Source organism: Streptopelia decaocto (genome assembly GCF_964273445.1).
Source record: "Streptopelia decaocto genome assembly, chromosome: 2".
NCBI lineage: Eukaryota > Metazoa > Chordata > Aves > Columbiformes > Columbidae > Streptopelia > Streptopelia decaocto.
The window spans coordinates 70,620,831-70,647,944 of record NC_138655.1 but is presented as its reverse complement, the minus strand read 5'-3'; the positions used below and the strand labels follow the sequence as shown (position 1 = coordinate 70,647,944).

Below are 27,114 nucleotides of genomic sequence, written 5' to 3'. Positions count from 1 at the left end.
GGTAATGTAAAGCAGCCCTACTCTTCCTCACATTATTGATTTATATTCATCTGCAATTTTAGTGTATGAAAGTCATAACTATTTGATAGCTTATTTAAATATATCCTAGAGGATAAGCAATCAGATTGTGGTGTCATCTTTATGTTTTGTTTTGTTTTAAAACATTAGGTCCTAAGTCTGAAGCTGTCTGTTATACAGCAAGCTTAGGGTGTGTAGCATGTTTTCTTTTGGTGGTGTTGTGTGGTTTGTTGTTTGTGTTTTTTTGTTTGTTTGGTTTTTTGTTTTGTTGTTTTGTTTTGTTTTTTAAACACAAACAAACAACCCAGAAGACTGTATGCTTGCTAGGGGAAAAGCTTGAAAATGTGATTCCTGGAGATTAAAAAGACAGCAAGTGCTTAACATTTTTAATTAAGAGTTAACACTCGAAAGTATAAAAGCTTCCTGGCTTGAGGAAAATAAATTTTTAAATATTTTTATTCAGTGCCACAGAAGACAGGTATTTAAAAACAACCTTGCAAATGCTATTTCAAAACAGGTAACTGCTACCTCGGCACAGAAGTTCAAGAGCACGCAGGGCGAGCACTGAGGTGTCTTCTCATGGGCTGTGTTTTCAGGGCAGAACCGAAGTGAGCTACTGTAGCGTGAACAAAACCATGTCATCTGAACAGCTGCCTATGAAGATAGAAGTATGTTGATTTTTAAGGTTGCCAAAAGGTTGTCTGTCTTTCATGAGCACTACATCATATTGGAAGGAACTGGAGTAAAACTGTCATTTGTTTCAATGTTGTCCTTGGTAGACTGTTGATCAAGGTGGGCAAGATGTGGGAGTGTGCTTATGCCCATGGAGAATCCACTGGCACACAGCAGCTGTCTGTCTGGGACTGCTCCTCCCAACCTTGAGTCTAGCTCGCCATCGCTTTCTCTCAACGTGTTTCAACATGTAATTGCATTGGCCTATATACAGCAATGTGGCTGTCTTGGGCTTTAATCCTAGCCATTGTAAGTATGCTGATTGAATTGCAGGCTAAAAATAGGATTTCTCAGACGGGCTGTGTGCTATCAGTTGTACTCTGCTTTGGCAGTTTGGTAATGTGACATAATTAAAAGCTGACAAAGGCAATAGACAGAATGCTGTCCAGTGACTTCTAGGATTTTATAGTTGAACAAGATACTTTCTTAACTTGATGAAATTAGCTAGTATGGTTATGCCTCAAATGGGTAACCGACTGCATTAAATTCTTTGATAATTCTGGTAGGCTGCTGAAAGAACGCTTTTGCCTTAAAACCACTGTTCAAATTGATGTTGTTTCTGTGGGAAAATCACTGGTAACAGACCATAGCATTTGGAAATCATTATGACTAGGTGTGATTTGAGTGACAAAAAGGAGATTAGAAGTATTTTTCAGTGAAGTGTAAGTTGAGCTATATTTGCTTCCTTTTTGTTTTTCTGGTTTGTCACTGATATTCCCGCAAATATTTCAGAAAGATATATGTGGCCGATGAGGGGAGAATAGCTTGCTATCTCACAAGTAGTCATCAGCTAGTGTTATTTTAAGAAGTTTCAAGGGAGATTGATTAAAATTATGCTCTCATGTTCTTCATCCACCAAATTAGATTTCTTGAAATAAAAACAATAATCTCTGAGATAATTACGCATCAACTCATATAGTTTGAAGAAATATTCAAGTGAAAACCCCTTTTTCCTCAGTGAATTCTTCTGAAGGAGCCAACATGGGCTGCAGGCTGCCAAGTACTCAGTGTCTGTGTTTAGATGTTAAAATTGGGGAAGGGGAAATAAACTACAAAGAATTACCGTAAAAAGATTACTTTCTTAGATGATTGTATATGCAGATGCAACTAAAGCAATCTTGTACCTATCTCTGTCTTCTCTTATTGGTTATAGGCACTAGAACAGGCTGCCCGGGAACTGGCAAAGTCACCATCCCTGGAGGTGTTTAAAAGGCATTTAGATGAGGTTCTTAGGGACATGGTTTAGTGCTAGAGTTAGGTTATGGTTGGACTTGATGATCCTGAGGGTCTCTTCCAACTGAAATGATTCTATTCTATATCACACTGTTATTTGTCCATTTCTGCTAAATAAATTGAGTCAAGACTGAAGTGTGTTCTGTACGTGGGTCACAAGAGGTTAATACTGAAGTCATGCCTACCTGTTACTTTTTAACAGGCTGGCTGTTTGACAATGTAAAATAAAAGTGACTGATCTCATACTATGTTTCCATGTGTCTACTAATGATTTCTGTGGTTTGAGTTATTTCTAAAGGCAGATTCCTAAGAGAACCAGAGGCTGATGAAGTTGGGGTGATTGTACACAAGAAGAAAAAAGGAGGGAAGTTCTAAAGTTTTCCTGGCCTTGAAGCAGGAATACAATCATGAGCAGGTTATTAGCCAAATTTTAGTGTCTCTTGTAGACTGTACTTTGTCACTTGTAACTTTGTGAACAGGTTCTAGCAATTTGAAACCCTTGTATATTTTCAAGTATCTCTGTTAAATATTTGTAGGATTTGTTGTGAGAAGTTGTAATTAGCTGCTTGTGGAAGTATATGAGTGTTTTGGCATGAGTGTTCTCACCATAGCCCATAACAGAATACTTGTATGACCTTGTGCCTGTGCTACCAGGGAATTTAATTCTCCTATTTGCTATTGCAGTGGAACCTATTTTGGCTTGATTGTAAAGCTGTCACCACTGAGCAATGATCTGAGTGGTGCTCATATTAGGGTCTGCCTTTATGAGCTACTAATGGAAATGGAAAAACCTATTTACTTAATCAGATGCTGTTGAAGATAATTACTGTGTTCAGTCTTGTTTTTGTTGCAAAGGGAGGTGAGTGCAAATCCCCAGCCACAGAATGTTTATACAAACACATAATGGTGTTTGGGCAATCACAATGGCCTGTGTAGCAAAGCAACGTTTGTGCCATCTCTTCTATCTCTTCTTCTTCCTACCCTTCCCCTTGCTGTTTTTCAGTATTGTAGCCTGAACTGTTGCGGGAGGTGGAAGCTCAGTTCACAGGTTTGTGGGTCGCTGTGAGTCACCCTTCTCAAGGGAGGGAAATTTGGCCACTTAGTTACTCTTGATGGATGAAACCATGATAATGGGTGTTTTGTGCATGGGTTAACGGTCTTGAGTAACCAGGGCCTTCTCTGTTTTTCCACTGTAGGTAACAGTGAAACAAAACTATCTTGAAGAACGGCTGTAGTTTTTCAAGAAAATTGCTTATTTAACACCTATAAATAGTAGTATTGTAATTTCTTGGTTCTCAGGAGCAATTTCTGGGGGGCTGTCTATGAGAAGGGTGCTGCCATAATCTGCAGTTCTAACAAAAAGATAAGCTAGTAACAAAATTACATTTAGGCTGTGTATATCAACCTAATATTGAAAGCCTTGTGTACTCATGCTACTCCATAGCTACAGTTGGGGAACATATACTCTTAGTTGCAGAGATGCTGGCACTGGGTAACATAAAGCTGACTTGAAATTCTTTGAGGTCACCAAGTGAAGAGCTTCTGTTTGGAGTTGAGGAGACTTAAAGTGTTAAAGCCCTTATATGCAGGTGGATAAAACGGGTAGAGCTACTACACTCATGCAAAAATTAAAAAAAACACCACCCTTTGTAATACAGACAAAACCTACACTGCCCTTAGATTCACACGTACATTTGTGGCAGAATGGGGAATGCAACATAAATATTCTCTTTCCTGTATTAAGTCTTGGTACAAGAGCCGTTCCTTCTTTCCAGAAACACGGGAGGTTTTGGAGCATGGGCTCTTGGCTCTCTGGGTGCAGGAGCGGGTAGGTGGGCAGAGGAGGACAGCGCTTGGGAATCCAGGAGAAACTCTTCAGCAGAATGCCTCCTTATGGCAAAATTGGTGTGAAGTTTAAATACAGGTGTTGCTGCTGTCAGATTTTAGAATTAACGCTTTGTTTACGTAGTTCTCCTCTGGGCGTTACATTGTGCCCTTAGCACAGTCCATTAAGTGTACAAAGCAAAAATGTACTAAGCTGATGATCAAGTGTTTCTTAGCACCTTGGTTTGTTCTTGTCCAGGAGAAAATAGGTTTGTACTTACTCTTATTTTATTATTTGGGGGCAGGGGAATTATTCTACTGTCTTTAAATTTTTCAGCCTTCTCTAAGTGAAAATAAGGTTAAAGAAGTATGACTATTTATTGGAAGGAAAAAAAGTCTTTCCACCTTACCTGAAATAAGTGTTATGTCTGAGCCACCCCTTGAGAAAACTTTTACAAATGAATTGACATCCAGCTATTTTACTGGTCTGGAGGAAAAAATACTTCTGTTTAAGTCTTGTCAGTGTCATAGCAGCAAGCCTCTAAATTTGTTGTGAGGAAAAGAGTGTCTTTTTAATATATCTTAGATGAAACATGTTTAAGTTACAGTTTTAATATACTAGTTCGATGTAGTAAAAATGCCCAGTGAGTGCAATAAAACTGTATCTAGATGCACTATTTTTTTCTCAAGTGTAAGCCTTATGTATTTGAAAATATTTAGTTGAACGTTTTGGGTGAAAGGTTTCACATAATTTCTCATGATAGTGATGTCAATACCCGCTTAAGCAGTTGATTTGGAAATGGAACTCTTGCCAACGTTTAGTCTCCTCCTTTGCCTGAAGGGATCTATATCTTCATTTCTCACCTCTCAGGAGAGGGCTATCACTGTTAAATGTGAGTGCACCATTCCACATTTGTATTAAAAATAGAAATCCAATGTACAAGACAGTGGTTATGTTTGACAACATGACACAGGCTGCAATCGCCCTATTTTTGGCATGTTGAATTATGTAGTTCACACGAGGAAGGTGTTAGTGAGACTTGTCTTTGAGATGTGCTTTTTTTTAACGGGCTTAGGAGCCTTTTAACTGTTGTGTTTCCTATTAGAGTGATATTTGGAATCACATTAATGAGTAGAAACTCAGTTAAAAAAAAAATCTTAATCTTAACACTTGATTTGGGGACAAGACTTTTTGAGCCACTGTCAGTTTACGGGAGAGACCACAGAAAATGAATGATGGGAAGAGATTTGCTTGCAAAAATACTAGTTATTGAAGGAGCACACCATGTTGGCATATGTAGTGAGAGACTCTCTGGATGTGTATGGTGCTCTCAATGCAGATATGTTTTAGTTCATTTTAGTCTTACTTATCAGATTGTAACAGGATGACTGTCAGAGGTGAGAGTGTTTCCTCCATGCTTTTGGTGACACAGTGATGGCTAATACTTCAACTCAAGATAAGACCTTACAGTAAGTAATTTTGGTGTTTTTCTCTGTGTCTCCATAGCACAGTGATGGATAACTCATACTTGGAAGCTGTTTTCCTACTTGCTTAGCTATGGCCATTGAGTTTTTCTAGGTATTGGTCAGAGGAGGCATTTTTCTTGGAAGTTTGAGCCATCTGCAGTGGATGAGTGAGCCATGAGTACGGCCTTAATATGCAGCTTAGCTGGACTCTCAAATGTTATTTTTCCAAGAGCTCTTTATAGTGAAGCAACGGATTAAAAAGTGAATTTATGTGATAACACTATCCTTGTGTAGGTTACAGTACTCGTTTTATTATCCAAAATTAAGGTGCTTCTTTCAAACATATTGTAGATATTATTTGATTACTGAATGGACAGTGCCTTTTGAGCATAGCTGATAAGCATCCTTTATCCTGCTTTTTCTTGTGATTATGTACATCTGTTGTTACCCGTTCATTAGCATGCTTTTTTCATGCTCTCAAAATTATCCAGTCTTCATAATACAAGATTGAACAGCTTCTGGTTTGTACTTGTCTGTTGAACTTGATAAGTTCTTCTTTGTCTCCTTCATGGCGGGGGGGGAAAACCCAAACAGAAACAGAAAAATCTGCCCTGCTTGATATTGGAATGGCTGTTTTGCAGTGAGCCATCATTTAGGCCTGTATAACAGTCAAACAGCAACTGCTATAGGCTTTGTGTGGAATTTGTTGCATTTTTTTATATTATTTTAGGTTTTCAAGCAAAATGTTACCAAAGATTATTGAGCATGTTTATGGGTAACTCACCAGAGTGGTTTATAAACCAAAAGTACTCTCAGCACAAGTTTAACCATAGAGAGTAATGAACATAGATTTCTTTCTCTTAGCATCCTGTTGAGGTTTCAGCAACCACTATGTCTTTTCCAGCCAAAGGAGGATCAGCTTATCATGACACCGTTGTTTAGCAATCAGGGCTGGCCCTTTGGGAATAGAAATTACTGAATGACTTGATTCCACTCTACAGAAGATGATCATAGTGTACCAAAAAGATCTAGGACTGGGGAAAGGAATCTCTTGAATATTTTTTGCTAAACTTATCACTGGTCTCAAGTGTGACTTCTGTCACCTGATGCTGAATTCCAACCAAGGCTGTAGCAGGAGGGAAACAGGGATACCTGTGTCAGCCCCTGATGTGTTATATTTTAATTTATATGCTGAGGTGCTCTTATATAGCTTTCTGCAATGTGACCTTCTGTGCCTTAAAGCTATGTAAGCTATGCTGTTGTTTTATGGATTCAGTTTTCTGGTTTGGTGTCTCACCAAACCGAGTGACTGAGAGCTGGTTCTGTCACCCTTGCTTGGGTGGTTGCCTTTGCTTAGCAGGGAACCCCACTCCCCTCCCCAGTTCATAAGGCCATTAAGGTGCACAGATATCTTTAGAATCTAGACCAACTCAGTACTTTAGGGATAAAAAAGTTACTGCTCATGCTCAGTGGCTGTAACCTTTAGTTAATTGATGCTTTACTTCCCCAGAGGAGCCCTAAGTCTTGCGCATTGTGGCACAGGCTGGCCTCTGACTGTCTCTCCTGTAAGAACTGACAGGAGGTTGCTGGGGACCACATCAGGTGTTTTTCTTTAAAGCAGGGGTATCAAACTCATTTTCACCAGGGGCCACATCAGCCTCACGGTTGCTTTCAAAGGGCCGAATGTAATTTTAGGACTCTATAAATGTAACTACTCCTACATTTATACAATCCTAAAATTACGTTCAGCCCTTTGAAGGCAATTGTGAGGCTGATGTGGCCCCTGGTGAAAATGAGTTTGACACCTCTGTTTTAAATTCAAGCAAATGAAATGAGGTTACTAGAATTCAAGTGTATTAAAACCCACCCAAATGAAACAGGTGTGATTTGGCTTGATGTGGCCTTACAGCCTTGAACTGTGGCTAGTCTCCTTCCCTTTGCTGCTGACTCCATGGAGTAGAGTGGCCAGCTCTGCCTTTGTAGCCTGACACCATTTCTCTTAGCATGGTCATCACCTGACAGAAGTTGGGGCTGTTGCTTCTCCAGCCTCTGCCCAGAGAGCCTGGAGTGAGACTGGAGAAGTGAAGGTTGCTCTTAGGACAGGGACTGTCTATGCCAGGACCCATTAATTTCAACATTTCTGGCATTTTGGGAGCCTGTGGTCACAGGCCATCTCTCTAGATTGAGTATAGCAAAGGGGTAGGAGAAGGGAGGCCAGCAAAGACCAGGTGAGGTCCTGAAACTTGGGATCCAGTGACTGTGCTGGCCCAGATTGCAAACACTGTCTGTACGAGGCTTTTTGCTCCTCTGGTCTACAACAGACAGGAAAACCAGCATTGGCAAAGCTAATGTGGGGAGTCTAATGGTATAATTGGGAGATCCTATATAGGCTTAAATCACAAAGTTCTGCTCTTGGGTTTTCTGTCTGTCGTGTACTCGTGGAATTGCTGACTTCTGTATGCAACACTGAACTTTGTGTCATGGTTCCCCTCCAGTGTAAGGACAAGGTTACCACTTATATAACAATTGCGAAGTATAGTAGAAATTGAGTGCAGATCTATACTGTAGGCTGTTTACAACCCCCTACCACGATTATTTAATAAGTCGTTTCTAAAGAAGGACTATAATTATATACTAGTAATCAATATTTTCATATGGCTCTGGAAGGGTAGTCAGGACAAATGAGTTGTGTGTATTGACTTCTCTATTGGTGCATAGGGCTTGCAGTTACTCATCCAGTTATTCATCAGTGCAATTTCTTATTACAAATGTAGTGCAATTTCATATAATAAACATTATGTCTAACTGGAAGAGAGAAAAGAGAAGTATAATGGATTTCATTATTGTACTAAAAGGGTTTTGTACCCCAATAAGCATGAAATCAAGATGTCTAAATTTTTCACTTGTGCGGCTCAAGGTATGAGTTCTTACGATTAGTCTATTTAAAAAAAAAAAAAACTGTTAAATCAGGGAAAACAGCTAATTGTGAGAAGAACAATTTGCCTTCAGAGTTAAACAAAATTGCATGCTCTAAACAAATCCTTGTAAGCTAGATTGCAGAGCTTTTCACTTTGCTCTGAGACACAGAAGGTATTGAAGATGACTGTGTGTGATTTGGGGAATAGCTGGGCTTATGGTGAGAATAAGTAATCAGCATATAACCATGATTATGGTGGGATCAACTCTCATTTCAGTGAGGGATAACTCGCTGTTATTATTTGTTTGTTTGCTCCCTACAAATCAGAATTTTCATCTTTTCCTGCTTAGTATTTCCTACTGGTGTGGTTTTGTTGTTGTTTTGTGGTTTTTGTGTGTGTGGTGTGTTGTTTTTTTTTTTCTTGTGGATTTTTTTCATTGGTTTTGTTTTTTGGTTGGTTGGTTTTTGTTTGTTTTTTGTTCAGTCTAAGAAATCTATGTGCACAGAATGTCTGTCCCTACAAATGGTCATGTGCAAGCCCAGTATCTTCTTTGGGAATTGTGCCTATATATCTAGGAGTGGGAGTTGTTTCTGCCAGAATAATCAAATGAGTATGTTAAATAAACCTGTGGACTCAGATTTGTATAGTGCTGCCCAAGATGGCAGCTGACATATTTTCTGTTTAAGAAAAGGCATGTAATATTCATTTTTCTTTCCAGCACTGTTTGCTGGAAGAATTCTTGTGCCACTCTCTGAGGAACAAAGGTCTAAAATAAGCAAAAGACAAATTTGCATAGAGAAGTAGTATTCTTTTCTTTGATTGGTATGTGAGCCTTTCCTCAGGTCTGAAATAGAAGTAGGAGCTCTCAGGTCTGAATGTCAGGAACACTTGCTGGTAGCGTAACTGAATCATGTTAACACACTAAACAATTTGGGAGGGAAAATGGTTGATAACTGCAGTAGAGAGACAATGTTAGCAGTGGTGGTTGGTCCCTGTGCTGGTGGGGAGAAAGAGGCAGCAGCTACTGCTTGCAACACATTGGAAAGTTACGTAGTGGGGAGGAAAAGCAGAGAGAAATATGATGTACTGGCTACTGAAAAATCATGACCATCAGGGGTTCCGCATATTATTACTTAGAGGATATTTTATAGGTATCACATCATTAAAGCTACTGGAAGACTACCTACTCAATTTACAAGACTTATAGAAATGGAAACAAAGCCCCCATTTTGACCTATTTCATGTAACTGCAAAAAGAGATTGACAGAATGAATATCATTAAAAACTACACAAATTTTCCTTGCCTTGGTAGGCCAAGCAAAGATATGCAAAGAGAATATGCAAAATACTTTTAAGATGTAAGGACTATAAAGGCTTCATTGCTGCTTACTCTTTTAAATTATCCTAAATCTATCTGGTGCAGTTTGTACCTGTAGCCTATGGATACTTTTATAATAAACCTATAAGCAACTTGTTGGGAAGAAAATATTCATGGCTGTCATGTAGGGAAAAGTATGTTTGGGCTATTAGATATCTGAGATATCTGGAAGGGCCATGAATTTCCTGGTGGAAAACCTTCTCAGTAAAACATCTGTGGCTTATTTCTCTGGCGAAACCCAAGTAACCTGAAAACTGTTTGAAGCATGTATTTAAACATAAAAGCTATCAGGACATTTGCTTTACTAATGAAAAGCAATGAAATGCTTCAGGAAAAAGAGGACACCAAACCAACCCCCAATCTCAAATACTGCTGCTGTAGAAATTAAAGTATCATTTTTAAAAGAAGGCAGAAGAGTAGCAATGTCTTCTGATATGCATAGTTGCTCTTTGCATTGAAGTAATGCTTAGAGAAAATGTTTTCTGATTTTTTTTTTTTTTTTTTTTTTTTTTTTTGGTGGAGGGGAAAAGTGTATTTTTCATTTCTTACTTTGAACCTTCTTCATGCATGACAAAAAGGTGCATTCCTCTCCTGTTTTAGGATTATCGAGTCAGCTATTCCTTGCTTGGCCAAGCTGAACAACCATAACTGTTGTTTTCTTTTTAATCGGGCTTCACAATGGCTTTTGGATCATCAGAAACTTCCTACTACTTAGGTTGTCAGCAGTTTTCCAAACTGTGGATCTTTGTTGTTGGTTTGTGTTTTGTTTGGGTGTTTTTTTCCCTTTGGACAACTGCCAGGATGTTGCCTCTTGCCCTTTTTTTTTTTTTTTCCTAAATATTTTTTTGCTCCAGGAACTGAAAGCTCAGCCAGAGGGACCGGAGGCAGAAGCCCGGGTCTCCATGGCCACAGGGATGCCCCAGGGCACCCAGGGTTGCCATGGCCGTGCACCAGCCAACCACAACAGCAAAGCGCCTGCGGAGAATTTCAAAACTCTCCTCTTTCACCAGCTGCCTTTTCAATGCATCCCCAATACTCAGTCCTTTTTTTTTTTTTCTTTTTTTTTTTTTCTTTCCCCCATCCCCTCCTTTTTAAATAGAGCAGAGCTAGCTTATCACCAGGGGGAGGGGTTGAGCACTGAAAACTAAACAAAAGGTTTGGGCCTTTTTGCATGTTGAAAGGACCTGTTTCTTATTTCACTGACATGCTGTTGGAGAAGATGACATCATCCCTGTGGAGCTGATAAAGTTACACCAGGGTATACATTGTGGGGTTAGAATGGCACCAAAGACCTTGATGCTTCACAAACTGCAATTGTTTTTATGTCTATTTTTTTTAATATACATAAGGCTTTTGCCCACATCCTTTTACTGTGTAGTATTAATATAAGACAGCAGCTTAACCAAGCCTGGCTACTCTTCTCACTATGAGGATTGTTTTCAAACTAATTGGCAAGCAAAAGTACCATGAATAAAACAGAGCTTTGCTTCGTATTTCAGAATTTTTGATTGTAGCTCTTGCTGGAGTGCATGAGCTATGTGAGACATTTGCCCATAGTGAAGGAAACTGGAAGGATGAGTAGTTGCTGCTCTGAGGTAAAGCTGTGATGTTGTTGTGGTGTAATAGCAGTTAAGCTCATTCTGAAAATAAATTAGTTCTTGCTGTAATTCATAGTAAAATCAATACTAGGGAGTAATGGCGGCTGATGGCTTTTTTGTTTGTTTGTTTTGCTTGAGTGTGTTGTTTATTTGTTTCTGTGTTATGGGACTTCACTACTGTTATTTTAAGTCAGTCATGAGAGTATCACAATTATAGAAGGAATATGAAAAGCAATAGGCATACCTATCTCTCCTTTTCCTACTAGCTGCTCAAAATGCATGCTATTTATATCAGAGAGGAGAGTTTTACCTTGTGTTTGAGCCAGATACTTTTAAATGAGATTAAAGCTACTTTGTGGAAGGGAAACCTATTTTATTTATTGTTATTAGCTAACTTGTTGCTTTTCCTAGCATAAGGTAGTATGTAATTAATTCTTGTGTCAGAAGACACCATATACTTTTGTTTCCAGACTTTGAGAATGCAGCAAGTGCCAAAAGGCCGTGTTTGGAGAGGAGGGTTGAGCTTGTGACAAATGCCTTCATCTGAGGCTTGGGAGAACATTTGCCCTTTCTGAATGTGCTAAAAACTTGCTGTGTGACTGTGGGTTAACCACTTTAGGATTGATTCGGCCGTGTGACTCTTCCCACTTTTTAAAGTTTATTGCTAGCTTTCTTCCAAACTTGCAAGTATCAGGCATGTTTTTCCATTTGAAAACCTGCAAAGTGTGAAAGGTGTATCTTCTACATGCAGCCACATTCCCTTTATAAACCATATCCACATTCTCGTTCAACTCAAAACCATAAATCAGTGTGTTTATTGTGGCTTTTTTTTTTTTTCCCCTTCTAAAGAAGTCTTCCATCACAGAGTTGGGAAGTCCCTTGTTTTGTGAGATTCAAGTACAGTGTTCCTGCACCTTCTGGGAAATACCTTACCACCCAGTCCATACAGCTTCAGGGCATACATGTGTGTGATAAAGTATTCCAAATTACTTTGTTTCAGACAGCTGTGAGGAGCACTTGAACATAACCAAATGGTTATCAAGGCTTATCTATGATACAAAATGTTACACCAATAATTTGGGAATAGAGAGCTGTGTGTAGTCCAGGCCAGCTCCTTGAAGCATACTCCTAAGGGCCAGATTCCTCCAATCCACGTAGGCACCTTTAACATAATTTTGACAGCTTAGTCTTCAGAAGATGTCCACAGCATCTTCCCCTTTCTCAGTGGTTCTCAGACATCTAAAGGTCAGTCTGCATCAGACACTTCCAACCAGCTGCTCCTGGGCTGTTTTGACCTATTGGTGCCCATCAGAATTGCAAGGAAACCCAACCATTTGTCATGAGGTAGATTGCCAAAGTGAGCTTTGTTAAAAGTAACCACAAGAAAGTTGTCATAACTACTGGACAGACAATTAGAGCACTGACATGAGGCTACTTGCACTGAAGTTGACAAGTGCCAACTTGGCTGTCAATGGCATTTATGTACGTAAAGGTGCCATGTATATTTGGTCTTGTATTTGTCTGTGAACGTTATCAGCATATTTTTCTGCATGTAAATCCATTTTTGAATTGGCAAGCTAGGCGTCTGTAAGTTTGATTAATGAAGTACTGCAGAAAACCATATACAGTGTTATTGGTTTGACCCATGGTACCTATCAAAAAGCTATTTGTATTTTATTTTTGTCTTTCAAATGTTGTGGCTTTTTTTTTTTTTTTCTTTTAATGCTGGGAGCAAACACTGAAGACAAGAGACTGCAGTAGATTTGTTTGTACAAGCTTTTATGATTATAGCAAAGTACAGGTATGTTGTAGTTCTTTTTTGCATAGAGGCAAGTGATAACTATGGCAGTGATCTACTGTAGGTTATACCAGATGGTTTGGAGGGATACTTGAGTACTACCTAAACAGACCAATTTAAATAATAGATGTTAGATGTCTGATGTCTTGAAGGATACATGTTTTATATGCTCTTAATTACAAAAAATTAACCTTTCTATTCCTAGAAATATTTAATTGCATTTGATCTCTAAGCTTTGAACTCTAATTATGAGCTTTATTGGCCTATTATGCACTGTATTTAAGGCTCACTTTTAAACAGTTTTGTATTTTTTGTTTCATTTATTATTCCTTTGTTCTGATAAAGGCTAAGAGCATAATTGACCTTTATTTTGGTTCGTTTTGTTCTTAAGTACCGTGGTGGTCTCTTTTTTCCCAAACTATCACAGTCTTTTTGTTCTCTTATGGCATCAGCCAGCCTTCCCTGGTGCTGTTTAGAGCCTGTCCACTGCCATTTGTTTCTAGTTATTTTCTCTCTATACCCTTTGAAACAGGGTGGTCAGAGTTTAAGCAAGGACTGAATACTGTTGAGATATGGCTGGTAATACTGCATTCATTCTTTCCTTACAAACTTATATTTTGTTTGTAACTGAGTTGGATAGTAGGGTTTTCTATTTCATTATTGTTCAGATGTGATCCTAATGAATGCAGAGGTTCTCTATTGCTTACCTATTCTAGTCCAGACAACTGTTTTAAAGGTGGGAGTTGAAACTGCTTGGCAACTAATCAAACATGGAAAAAATTGATGATTTAAAAAAAAAAAAGATATGTGAAGTGCCAAATAAATTCTGCTCAAGGGTAGAGAACCTGACTTACGATCCCTCATGTGCTTTTAAAAAATCTGGAAGTAGGAGTTAAGAGAGTCTGCAGGGTACCTGTATTTTCACAATTTTTCAGTGTTCTTGCATTAAGTTTCATTCTCTTAAACTTTTTAATCTGCTCACAAAGCCTTTAAGATGCAGTCTAAATATCAGGAAGAGTTGATAATTGTATTCATTAGAATATTCTTTGTAGAGAAAAATCTTTCATTTAAACCTCCAAAATTCAGACTCTGTCTGAGAAATGATTATGTTGACAAGTGTGGGATGTTCTCTTTGGTAATACTACCATGCATTATCATCTTTTGTATTTCACACAAACCCTTGATGAGAATGCATTTAGTGTGTTTTCCTGTTTCTTAATGTCATGAGGCTGTGTCAGTGTTTTTTTTTTTTTTATTTGTCTTTTTTTTTTTCCTTTATTTTGGTTTGTTTGCTTTTTTTTAACTTTCAGATAACTAACCAGAAGCCTCAGAGTCAAGTTTTGATTATAACAAAAGCTTGTTTACCCTGGGCTACCTTTTTCTTTGACTCTGTCTTTTGGTCTTATCAACTCCAAATTTCCCCTGCTTTGGCCCTCAAAAGTGTGTCAATTTTTCCAGAACTGCACTTGCCTCAGAACTACTATCCATTCCTCTCCATCTGAGGCTGTCTTGGTTTCACTCAAGCCTCCATGCTCTGGATTTCCAAATAGGCTGATATTTTGTCTCTAGTTTCTCTGTTTTCCTTAGTTTTGAATCTATTTATTTATTTAGGTAGAGAAGGGATCATGGATGCAAATAACCTCTTCTCTCAAATATACATTTTAAGTGCATCTGTGATCTCTCAGGACTAATTCTAGCTACACTGTTTTTAGAAGGGTGCAGACCTGAAACAAATAGGTGGAAATGCAACTTGCACATTAGAAGAGGGATAAGTATCTTACTTTTTGTGGTATATTGTCTAGTAGGTGTTCAGCCACCATCTCAGTGAAACCATCACTGCTGCAGATGCATTGCATTTATTGGGTGCTGTATGCCTGCTGCACCTCTGTAAATGGTGCAGTAATCCAGTGTTTTAGTTCTGTGACAGGGTAGTGAGCAACTTGTGGTGTCCCAAATGCCGCGATGTTGGAATCCTTAGGACAACCTGTTTCTTTCAACAGCTCGAGCGAGGGGGTGGATGCTAATAGAGAGCTTCTTCTTAGGAACATGCATTAGGAATAAAAGACTACAAGTCATAGATTCATTCTGCTATGTGACTTCAAAAAATGTTTTTCAAATATGAAGTACTTCACAGTTTTCACTTTAATAACAGAAGTGCAAAAGAAGCCAGATGTGATTGTCACAAAGTAGTTTTAATTTTTGCTTTCCTGGACTTCTACTTAAAAAGAATGATTTCTGAGATTTTTAGCTCAGTATTTTTCTTACACACAGGTACACACACTCTGAACAAAAGATTCCTCAGATTATAAACTTCCGAGTTCTCTACCTTTTCTTTACCTATCTCCTTCCTAAAGACTATTTCCATTTCCTTGGATACCTTCACAGTAATTCCAGCCAAATAGTAATGAGAATGTGTCAGCTGTAGGCATCTCCTGTGTATCAGCCATATATACAGCTGTGTATCAGCTACATATACTTCAAATAAAAGATCCTGTTCTTGTGGCCACTATTCTGTTCAGCTGAAGATGAAGGTGAGAAGAGGTAGTGCTTTGCTGCCTTAGGAAGAGTCCAACAAGGATGGGGAAAGGGAATGGAAGAATCTCTGTGCCAAAAAGTTAATGAGAGGATGCAGAGGTTAGGTTATTTTTCAACCTGTAAGTTTGTTATGTTTACTGTGGGAAAATGAGAAAATGCAGTAGGTTTTTTGGGTTAAAGGGCTGGAGAGTTTTTGGTCTAAACAAATTTGACTTTGCTAAATTCTACTGTTGGCTGTTTGGTTTGCATGTCTTCACAAATTTAACTTAAAATAAATGAATTAGGTGGGGGAGAAGGAATGTGTGTTAGTTCCCCATGCAGCATGAAACTCTGCATAATTTTTATGCAGAAATTAAATAATTTATAATGTTTTCAGTTAGCTTTTTAAGTTTATTAAAAAACTTTGCAGTAACTCTCACCTCTGGATGGATTTATTTGGCTTTCTTGTTCCATGGTTGTTGAAATTTTGAACACTCAGATGCTTTCTAACAATGCCTGTGTGGCTGCTCTTGGAAGTCATGGTGTCATATTTGGACACAGATACTCTAGTAAACTCTAAATTGCTCCCTGTGGAGCACTGTGTTAAAGGAAATCACGAAGCAAACGGCCTGCGAGTCAGTGACATCATTTTGTAAGAACAGCAACAGGTAGGCATCGATGTGTTATGTTTTCGCTGTGGTCTGTTGCCCGTATTTCAGAGACCCCCGAAATAGCAGTTTCAGAATTTTGAACTCTGAACTTCCTTTTGTTGTTATTAAGTCAAACCCATAATATTAATATAACAGCTTTCTGTGTTTGTTTTCAATGTCACTGTTATTTCAGCAGAATATTTTTATTGGCACTGTATTGTTCCAGTGGCTCTTGAGGATGTAATGTGGCATTAACGTTTTGCTTCGTGCACTGTATTACCTGACCCCAGGAGTATTTTGTGGCGTCTACCAGGCCAGAGATAAAAGCTGCTAATTCAGACTAGGAGTGCAGCCTACATTCAAAATACCAACATTTTCATATCAGAGTAGCAGTTCCTTTTAAAGTAATTGTGCTCTGGTGGCCCTACACCAAGTTGCGCAAACCTTTGGACTGTGCTTTGTGTGTGGGCACGGTTCCTCCAATGCAACAGCATATAAGCTCTGCAAAAAGTACAAAGTTTGTGAAACAGTTTGACAATGGCAGTTACTGTGCTAAAAATAAACCAGAGGTGCATTAGCATTAATAACTACTCCCACAAGCTATGCTAATCACTCTTGAAGAGATGCAAAATTGGGGAATACTGTTGTGCATGCTAAATTACTGCTTATAATGTAAAGTCACAGATCTAGCAAATCAGGTTGTGTATTTTTTTTCCTCCAGCCTCTAAGTCAGTAGCGAAGAGTGAGTTTGCTAGCTCAGAAACCTTGCTGACTTTTGTGATTGTAGATGACTGAAGGTTGGTGCAACTGCCTTTTCATAAATGGCCTTCTATGTAAAGCCAGTGCCTGACCTTGCTTTTAAAACTCTGATCTCATGAAGGTATTAGTTTTATTGTAATTTTAAAGGAGTTTTTAAGAAAATACTATTGAGTTGCTTTTTTCTTTTTAATATAGTTTTGTGTGGGGAGAGAAGGAGTATAGTTTTAAGGAACTGCAATGGAGCTACTTGGAGCATAGGGACTTTCCTGTCATGCTTGAAGATGAGAGCTGTTTTCAGAGTACACTTAATTTTAGGCACTAAGATTTGGCTTACAGAGTTCTTACTTTTCTTTAATCTCATTAAGGTCAAGCTTTTGCCTGAAAGGGGTCATGTGGCATCACTTCTGGGCTAGCTACTTTGGTCTTTCTCAGTCATGTTGCCCAAAATGACGATGACTGGAACATGTATAACCGTGGCACAGACTGGGTAGCACCTACTCACATGAGGAGGGAGAGACTGAGGCCCTTGGCGACATGGTGGTGGTGGCAGCTCTGAAGCCAGATAATTATTCTGATGTGTTTGCCTTGGTCTGTGGGAGGCAATTAAACCACATCCATATTTTTATTACGTTGTGAGGACGAACGGTGACAGAAATCCTGTTATGTTTTAAAGGACCAGCTGTGTGCTGGTGCAGGAAAACTGCATCTGCTGATCTGTAATAAATTTTCGAAAGCGTTAGAATATGATGCATTCCGAAAATAACATGGTCATTCTCGGCATGAAGCTTGGCATTGCATGGAAAAGTATTAAATATTCATTTGCACCAATCGGTTTGTGCGGTTTGCCTAGAAATATGGAATATGTTTGGGCTGGTGAGCAGGCGGAACTGTTTTTTCTCCTTTTCCTGAGGAGAAATTGGTTTTTGTACAGAAGAGAGGAGATGGCAGTGCAGAGGGAAAACTGGCATTTGTTGGCCCTGGTAACAGGATTCCCATTGTGCTGGGAACAGCTGAACCAGAAGGGAGCATATTTAAGAACTGCGTAGCTCGAGTGTGCAAATGTGTGAGGGTTGCAATGTGTAAAGCAAAACAAGGCTTTAGATTTAGAAAGGAAAAACTGAGTGTAAAGGAACTTTGCTTTTTATTGAATCTACTCTGCAGAGCAGCGGTGAGTAAGAAGCATGCCAGCACTAATGAGAACAATTAACACCCAATAATGTGTAAATGAAAGATGAAGACAGACATTTGAGTAAGATAAAGATTTTTCTGAGTCTGTGCCAGAAACTAGAAAGGAAGAGGGATTTTTACTTTTGGAGATGGATACTGGATTACTCTAATCTCTCCTTCTCATTCAGTTTCCCTGCAACTTTGGAAATGACCAAATAATCTGTCCAGCAGCTACAGCTAGAATCAGTGGAAATCTGGTGAGAGTTGGTTGTACTTCCAGCTCATGGCTGCAAAGTCAGGCAGTTCTGGTGATTTGTATTAGCTCTGGTAACTGAGTGTATCCTCCTGTGTGGTAATGTAGGACCCTTCATCCTATGAGTGTGATCATTGATTGCCACCTGAATTGACTTTTTGAACCGTGCCTACCTTTATTTAAATGGAAAATAAAATCATATCTCTCTTTGTGCATCCTGGCTGCTCACTTGGTAACACCTTCTGGGTGTTTAGGAGAGACATGAAAAGATACTTGTCCAAAATCCATTATTCTGACTGGATTCTTGGGGCAGGGGAATTGAAGGTGAGGAAAGAGCAGCTCTCCATGATTTAGAAAAATACAGTTCTGTGGTCTTTGAACAAAAAGGGAAGAGTAGAAGCTTTTCTAATGTCTTGTGGCTCTGCTGTGCTTTTTGAAAAGGTGGGAGGGTGCCTCTCGCATTTCCCCCCCTTAAGATCTGCCCATCTACAGCTACCTTGGAACAGAGAAGCTATAACAAGCAAAGGAAAGTCCATTTTGGATGCATGCTAATCTAGCAAAGCCTTCTGAAGGTCATGAGAACAGACTCAAAGGAGTTTCTGTTGGCATGGTAAGGTGTGTGTTGCCTTTGCATTGAATTATTTACTCACTGGGCTTCTTGAGTAAGAAGACCAGTGCATATGTGAAACGCTTGCAAGCGTGTTCAAAGAGGAGCAGGTGGCAGTACTTGGTGTGTGTGTTATGTGTGTTTGGAAGCAGGTATTTTGTTCTTGTACTGCTCACCCTCTGGTTTTAGGTGTTTCTCTTGGATTATAAGAAGCTAAAGTCAGTAGATTAATACTACTGACCTGGCTGTGCCTGTTTCTGGTTATAATTGAAGCCAGGACATCCTTCTCCTCCTGTATGGTAGCATTTCATTAAACAGAAAAGGATGACAGTGTAGGAATCCCTGCTTTAAAATGTTCTGATGCTTTAACTGTTTAATCAGATGTTTGTTTGCTTTTGCATAGTTAATTGTGTTTGACTTTTTAGGTTGAAACTTATAATGGTGTAACTACAAAATTATAGTAGTGTAACTATTTCTTGTAATCCTGTGGTCTTTTTATGTACTTCCTGTTCATTTTTTTTTAATGTTTCCCTTATATTTTCTTACATTTCCATTTTTCTGTGGGAAAACTCTATTTCAGGGTTATTTAAGGAGTTTCTAACTATGGTGATGACTCACAAGGACATCAATACAGCTTATTGTGCTAAAACTATAATTCTCTTAAAAAAACCCTATTCTTGAGAACTTATAAGGAGATGATTACAAGACTTAAGATAAACGTTTATGGTATACAAAATAAAATTTGTGAATTTAACCTTAGTATCCCCCTAATTTGGACAGATACATTATGATTCGGTCATTAGTGATATGATCACATACTTCATAACTCTTCATGCCTTGCCCTATTGAAAGCACAGTGTGGTCCTGCTCTGAGAACACCTGCACAACGCTGTGTGTCATCTGTCTAATTTCCTGAAAATGTTTGAGAAGTAAATGAATCAGGAATCTGCAGGATAGAAAAATACGTCGTGTTTACAGCCAGTCAATGATGCTGTCCTGAAGTTCTGGCGTTTATCTGCACTTGTTTGGCTCTGGCTTCTCAGGCGAAGTTCCTTCTCTTCTGGGGATTCAACTTTTAGCTCAGGATCTGACTATTGAGTCAATTGTTACTTTTTTGAAAACTGCAGGGAAAAATATCTGAAATACCTGCATATATATACCTATATATATACACACACATACGAAACCATTGGGATGGTGGTGTTTAGGTCTGTGTGTGAGCATGATCCTTTGTTGGTTTTCCATTCGTGCCTGCTATGTTTGCAGTATAGGTGCTATATGCATGACCCTTGTCGCTCTTCTAAGCAATACAGGAAAGTGTGAAACAAAAAATGACAAATTATTTGAAGGGGCTGGCAAGAGAGATTTTAGAAAAAAAAATATGGTTTTGTAAGCTTATGAAAAGACCTTGGAGAATCTGACCTTGTAGCAATAATATAAATGAGTTAAGCAGTTTAATAACAACAAAATGCAGCTCTGAATTTTGGGACCAGTAAGGAATACTGAAAAGTTAAACAGAATTGTGAAGAACAAAGTGAAATAAATGGAATTAATTTCTAAAAAATTGAATGGCAGTCTCATTCACGATTATGAAAAATGGCTCAGTTAAATGTTCTTTGAAAGGCTTTCTTTATGGATTCTGCCTTTTGATTGTCCTAAGAGAGGGTTGTTAATAAGGATTTTAATGTGAATTATGATCAATGGGAAGAGCATGTTGTGAATGAACTAGATGGAGCCATTTGTGAGGGTCTCCAGAGATGGGGGAAGTGATGCGTAGCAGATAAACATGGGATTAACATTGAGCAAAGGGGAGAGACCAACGTCCTGAATTGTTACTAATAAGCACTAATGAGTGAACATCAGCCATCCTTTGTGTCGAAGAAGGCACTAATTAAAAATAATTCATAAGGTGACTTCTCTTTTTGTATTCTGCCTGTAAAACATGTGTGCAAGTGAAGTTTGGAGGCAAAGTAGCAAAATGATCCTATATAAGGAGGATTTTCGAGTTCATTGCCTTAATACTTTACATTCCTTTTAAAAAGTGATTTTTTTTGTTTGTTTGTTTTGTTTTCTTCTCCCTTCCATCTCTGTGTGTACACACACAAAAGAAGCAAAAAAATATTTTTGGCGAGACTCAGTGTTGGAAGTAAAAGATATTGCCCTTTCTCCCATCACCCTAACTCCTGTTAATGGATACAGTGTACAATGTACAGTGCTTTAAAGCCTGAATGAATACTATGTTCAGTTGAAACTATGGAGATGAGATGAAAATAGGTAGAATGTACTTATTCTTCTTTATTTTATTCATGAAGTACTTCCTGTTCTCATCATGCTTTTGATACACTACAGTCGTAAGATATTAGTAAAGCACAGTTCCTTTTCCCTAATTATGCAGTATAATTGGAAATTGTGGGCAAATCTCCTAATCTCCATAGTGACAGCAGAACATTTATCTAATTAGTAGTTTGCCTTTTGGCATTACTTTGAATAAATTAGCATTTCATTAGACACCCTAGGCTACTGGGAAAAAGTTTTCCCAGAGTAGTATTTAGTCTTTCTTCTCTAAAGAGAGTGTTTTGACTTAGCATAGGATAATAATATCCTTTGTAACTAGGAAGATATAGAATAGTAATACTATTGTTATTCCTAGTATTGGAGGGCCGCACTTAGTGGTTCTTAGCTTTCTTTAATCACCAGGAGTCAGAGCAAAAACTTAAGTTGCTGTATTTGATGCCTTTTTCTCCAGGGGAAAAAAAAGGAAATGGAAAAATGGAACAAGTTTGAAATATAACTTGACCTCCTCCTCCTACCATCTCCTTTTATCCAGAGGATGAACTTTTATTTCAGTTTGCAAACAGTGCAAAGTACAGTAGTGTGGACTATCCCAGAAGTCCTGCTCTATTGCTTGCTCATTGTAAATGAGCTCTTCTGCAGTATTTCCAATGCACCTAATTCAGAATAATTGAAGAGTATTGGTATTCTTTTCTTGCATATATAAATCAGTGATAGGAAACTGGGTGACTAAGTTTCGATATTGATTGCCAGATGAGAAGTGTGGATGCTTGTTATGCTTTCCTGAACAGCTCCTGGGAACCCATATCTTTGATGGGAACTTAAAATAGGTAATTCATCAAAGATGGATTCTCATTGGTTTTCTTCCCTAGTGTTAAAAAGAGTAGAAAGAAAAAAAATACATGGATGTGACAAAGGTTTGTAATTTCCTTTCCTTGAGCCATTGGCTGTTTCAGACCTTAGTTTACCCCCTCGAAGACACATTGGTTGCCTCCCATGGCAGAAGATTGGTATGAAGTGTGATGTTAAATATTTTCAGCTTCCCAAAGTTGCCTTTGCAGCAGGGACATACATTTACATCATCATTGTCACAGTTGCTTTTTGGTAGAGGCATTCAAAGGACTTGTCATCTTGTTTTGCTAAATCCAGAGGAATTAAACACCTTTGTTTGGCAGGTCAGTCTGAGACTGCTAGGCTATCAGACTGGGTTTTGTATCTAGTAGCACAATATAGCTGGGACTTGTGATATTTGTGAATTTGGAGCCTGCTACAAAAGGAGCCCCAGTGCAGTGTTGACATATGAAGGTCCCCAGTAGACTGTCCAGCTGGGCTTGGTGGTCGCACTTTCTGGGCTGGGTTCTCTGAGCAGATGGTCACTTACTCCGTACTGATGTGAGACAGGACAAACCTGTACTTTCACCTGCCCTTTAGTAAACGTTTTCTTGCCCTGGCAAGGCTTTTTTACTCCTTCTTTGTGATTTGGCACTGGGTTATCTTATGGTGAGAGAGCAGCTCATGTTACTTTCTAGCTCTTCCCTTGGGCTTCTTCAGTTACCCCTCTTGACCCAGTAATTATTTTGTATTCCTGTGCAATAAGTTAGCCAGAGTTTTGAAGTGGACCTTACTAGACCTTATCCTGTGATGAGCTTCCCATTTAAAAAAAAAAAAAAAAAGTCAGAAAATTCCTTCAAATCTGTCTTTTTTTTAACAACTGGAACAATTAATGGAAAACTTGAAGACTGGGAGGATAGGATGGAAATAAAGAGGGCTTATGAATGGCTTTCTCCCTCTTCACTGTCATTGCAGGCAGGTTCCTACTTTCAGGTCTGGTCCTTGGTTACCTCTGAACCTTTGTAGGAAGTTGGTATGTGTGCACAGTCCTCCCTCCAGTGCCTTGGAAAGTCTTCACTGCAAATTCTGATGCAGACTAGGGCCTGGCCCTAAAATGGGAATGCCAGAAAATATGGGTCTTGGTTGACTGTGCTCCCCCTCACTGCAGGACCTCAGCTCTCGGCTGCTACACCTTGCACCATCCCTTGGCTGTGTCCTCCCTCACAGGGGATGTTCATGAAACAGCTGCTTCTTTCTTCCACCTTCATGAAGAGGTCTGCAAACTGTACTTAAATGTACCGTAAGAACAGTCATTCATATCCTAGATAGATATTTAAGTTAACTTTCCTTCCCTTACAGGATTGTAAAGCCACTGTGATAAAACCCTTTAATCTCCTTCTATATGTTCAAATAAGTAAATTTTTCTGTGTTTGTTAGTTGTGTTGATATTGTTGTGGCCAAGCATGGTCTAGTGAATATGGATTTCAGATTACATAAATTTCCAAACAGCACCTATTTTCTTATCTGCTCCCCACATATGATTTGTGTCAGGGACATCTTGTCTGGGAACCTTGAAAATAGCAAGGCAATGGCAGAGGTACGTTAGAGAAAATTACTGCTGTAATCTAATGATCTGAATTTTTTTTTACAGCTTGATGACTGCACCCTGCAATTGTCCCACAACGGTACCTATCTGGATCTAGAATCCACGCTAGCAGAACAAAGAGATGAATTGGAAGGCTTCCAAGAGGATGCTGGGTAAGCTAGTGTTTACCAAATTTAGATAAATTAGCATATTTGTCCAGAAGCATTGAAGTTTCAGGTGTGTGTGTGGTTGACTTGGTACGTTCAGGTCAGCATAGGAATAGAAAAGATAAAATTCTTTCCTTTGTAAGCGCGCGTGTCTCCCTCCTTTCCATGATTGAAAGTTTTCTGATGCCTCCATCTACATTCAGTCTTATGGTTTCTCTGAAAGAAGATGGCGTACTTTAAGAAATCTATCAAGATGTCTTGACTGGTCTAATAAAAATTTGTAGTTCTTTGGACCTTCATAAATGAGGGTAGCTGGTTCTGAGAACTCAGAGATCTTTCTTATATTATAATAGTCGGTGTAGAACATTATATTCGATTGGTGCTCCTGAAGTCATAAATGTAATTTCTTTGTGCCTTGAAATTTAAGTCTTCATTTTCTAGTCTTGACCTGTATTGATTTATTTATTTTTTTTTTTTTTTTTAAAAAAACTTCTGGAATTGATTTAGCCAGCCTGCTGTGTGTGTTTTGTTGTAGTTTTTTTAATATTCTCCTGTCTGTCTTTTTTTAATCATTGCTGGCACGTGTGGTTTGCAATGACACAGCTTTCCATAAACAGTCTCTGAGAACTGAAAATGAAAACAAAAGTTAGCATCAATGTGTGTGTGTCTGTGTGAATGCATATATAAAATTTGCATTGTAGAAGGATTTTTTTTCTGAGCCTTTTAGGTGATTGTCTTGTGTAAGATATAAATAAGCATACAGTCTAGAGCTAGTTTTGCTTTGCTGGTTGCTATACTGGACTGGATAGTTGTAATTAATGGGTGTGTTTTGGCATGAAATTCATGCATGGGAGTAAAGTAGCTATGCCAGAAGGAAATTAACTGCATTCTGAATTGGTCAGGGCTTGTTAACACTAAGAAATGCAGCCCTTTTGCTTATACTGGTTTCTCTATTTTTTGTGATAGCTGTCTTACCTTTGGTGAATACTTCTTATGAATTTAAACTGTGACTCTGAAGATTATTTTCTGTGGAGAAGAGTTTTAAATAATATCAATACACAAGTGTGTGCATTTGTGTATGTCTTCTTCATACATATCAGTTTTGCTTATGTCTGTTGGATGATAAAGAAACTGTTCTGTCAGAAATTCACATTAGAAGAGAGTTCTTCAATAGATAAAGTAACCAATACAGCTCAACTGAGCCTCCCTTCCTATGCAAGAGGAGTGTTGCGTATAGAAGTTGAAGTAGTCCTCAGTTTTATACAGAGGTGATAAAAATTGCTGTAAAGAACATAAAGTTCTTATTTCCAGCTAACTTGGTAATCAGTTGAAAGCAAGCAAGATGAAGGAAAAACTTTTGATAGTTTTTGTTTTTTGAAGTAGTATGCATGAGTTTGTTATGTTTTTCTTTTCTTTCTATTGATGTCTTCATCATAATTCCAATAATTTTAACTTCATTGTTTTTGATACCACATAATGGCATTGCTGAGCAATTCAGCAACCCAGAGACCTGTTGGGTCTTTTCCTGCAAGACTTTGTACTGGAAATGGCAAGATACCTTCCACCTTGTTTTGATTTCTGCTTCCTTTGGGCACATAAAATCAATGAGATGGATTGTTCCTGAAATATGATACTAATTTTCTCTGTGGTGGCTATCCTAGGAAAAAAAACCAAACAAACAACAAACAAAACCAAACAAAAAACCCAGCACACATGTGGAACTAAGTGTACTGCTTGGAATTGGATGTCTACTGTGTTGTTTTGAGCTTAAAAAATCAGGTTATGGTTTTGTGTACTTTGCCTGTGTGCACAGACCTTCTCTTAATTGTGTAACCTATTGTCAGTTGGGTAATTGCTTCTTCCACTGGCCTGGCCTGCCAGATAATGTGAGGTCTGCTGGGAGGTCCTTCATTCCTCTGCAAAGACAAACAGCGAGGTATGAAACTGGGTGTACTAAGGTGCCTCACAAAAGCTTGGGCTACAAATTATTATTGTAATTAACTTTTGAAGTGTGTTTTGTGAAATTAAAGAGAACACCTATTGTGTCTGTTGTTGTCATATATGTAGCCCTCACCTTCACTGGTCTTTACCCTGTTCTCTGAAGTTGTCCCTCTGGTAATGGTGGCTCAGTAGGAAGTGTTGTGTCTTCATGTTTCAGCTGCCTGCCTAAGGTGTGACACTGGGACTGGCTGTGTTAGATGCTGCCATTCACTGTCTCTGTTGTGAAACATCTTTCTTTGTCTTCCCACTACAGCCCTCCTTCAGACTTTGCTTTCCTATCTTTATGATAAAATATGCAAGTGGTGGTAGCTGCAAAAAGCTGAAATGGTAAGAATGGGAGTAAGGAAGAATGAGGGGTAATTTGGGGAGTAAATCAGTGAGTGAACCACACATGAGCACAAAAAGATGTGTACCCTGCTGCAGAGGGAAGAGGGGGCGATTGTCTGGGTGGATGCTGCTCCCCTCAGCAGCTCTTCTGAGGTGCCTGTAGGTACAATTGTTATATTTCCCTTGGATAATCCTAGCTTGTGCCTAACCTGCAGTGCAGGGATTGTGCTTTAACTTGCTTATTAATGAGGTTGAGGTGTTTGGTTCCATCTCCCCTACCTGCACATACCAAATAATTCGCAGGCTGGAGCCCTGAGCTCCTAGTGCTTTGTACTGCAGTGGTGGATGCAGCTCAGTGAAGTACAAAACCTTGCCTTTAGGAGTAACTGGCTAGAGGATGAGCAAGTACTGGTCAGGCAGAAAACCAAGAAAAGGGGGAACACCTGACTTGTCAGCAACTTGGCAGGAAAGGATCTGACATTTTTGGAAACTGTGAGCTGAAAGCAAATCGGTGATCATGGTGCTGTGAAAAAGGTAAAGGATGTCCTAGGGTGTAAAGCAGGAAGTTAGCCAGTGAAATGTATTGAACTTGGTGTCTTCAGTACTGGTGAGGATTCAGCTACATCTCTGAATCCCATTTTTGTCTATGTTCTGTGAGACAAAGGGAAGAAAATAACAATATCAGCCAGAACTTTAGAAATCCATGTGATAGCTTTTCTGTATAACTTGGTAACATCATCACTTCAGGGTAAATGTAACTTCTATGATGTTTTTCAGAAAAAGAGAATATTCTAAACATAGGATAATGAATGCAGTCAGGAACATCTCCCTCCATCCTGGTTTTCTAGCAAACTAAACTCCATTCTTGGGCCTTGCAGCTCTGATCTCTCACCCCTGAAGAGCCCAAGCAGCTGAGCTGGAATGCTCCTGAGCTGGAGCTGCTGGCTGCGGATGGTGGGGACTGAGCAGCAGCCTGTTGCCTGGGAGAGGCTGTT

General features: G+C 38.9%; 1 protein-coding gene across 2 annotated transcripts in view; it reads left to right on the top strand.

Moving 5' to 3' along the window:
* Positions 1-27,114, top strand: part of FHOD3 (formin homology 2 domain containing 3) — a 384,646-nt gene that overhangs the window by 10,847 nt on the left and 346,685 nt on the right. For both annotated transcript variants that reach the window (XM_082045688.1, XM_082045687.1), the window contains exon 2: positions 23,691-23,797. In XM_082045688.1, the coding sequence (XP_081901814.1) occupies positions 23,691-23,797 (107 nt within the window). The remainder of the gene's footprint in view (positions 1-23,690; positions 23,798-27,114) is intronic.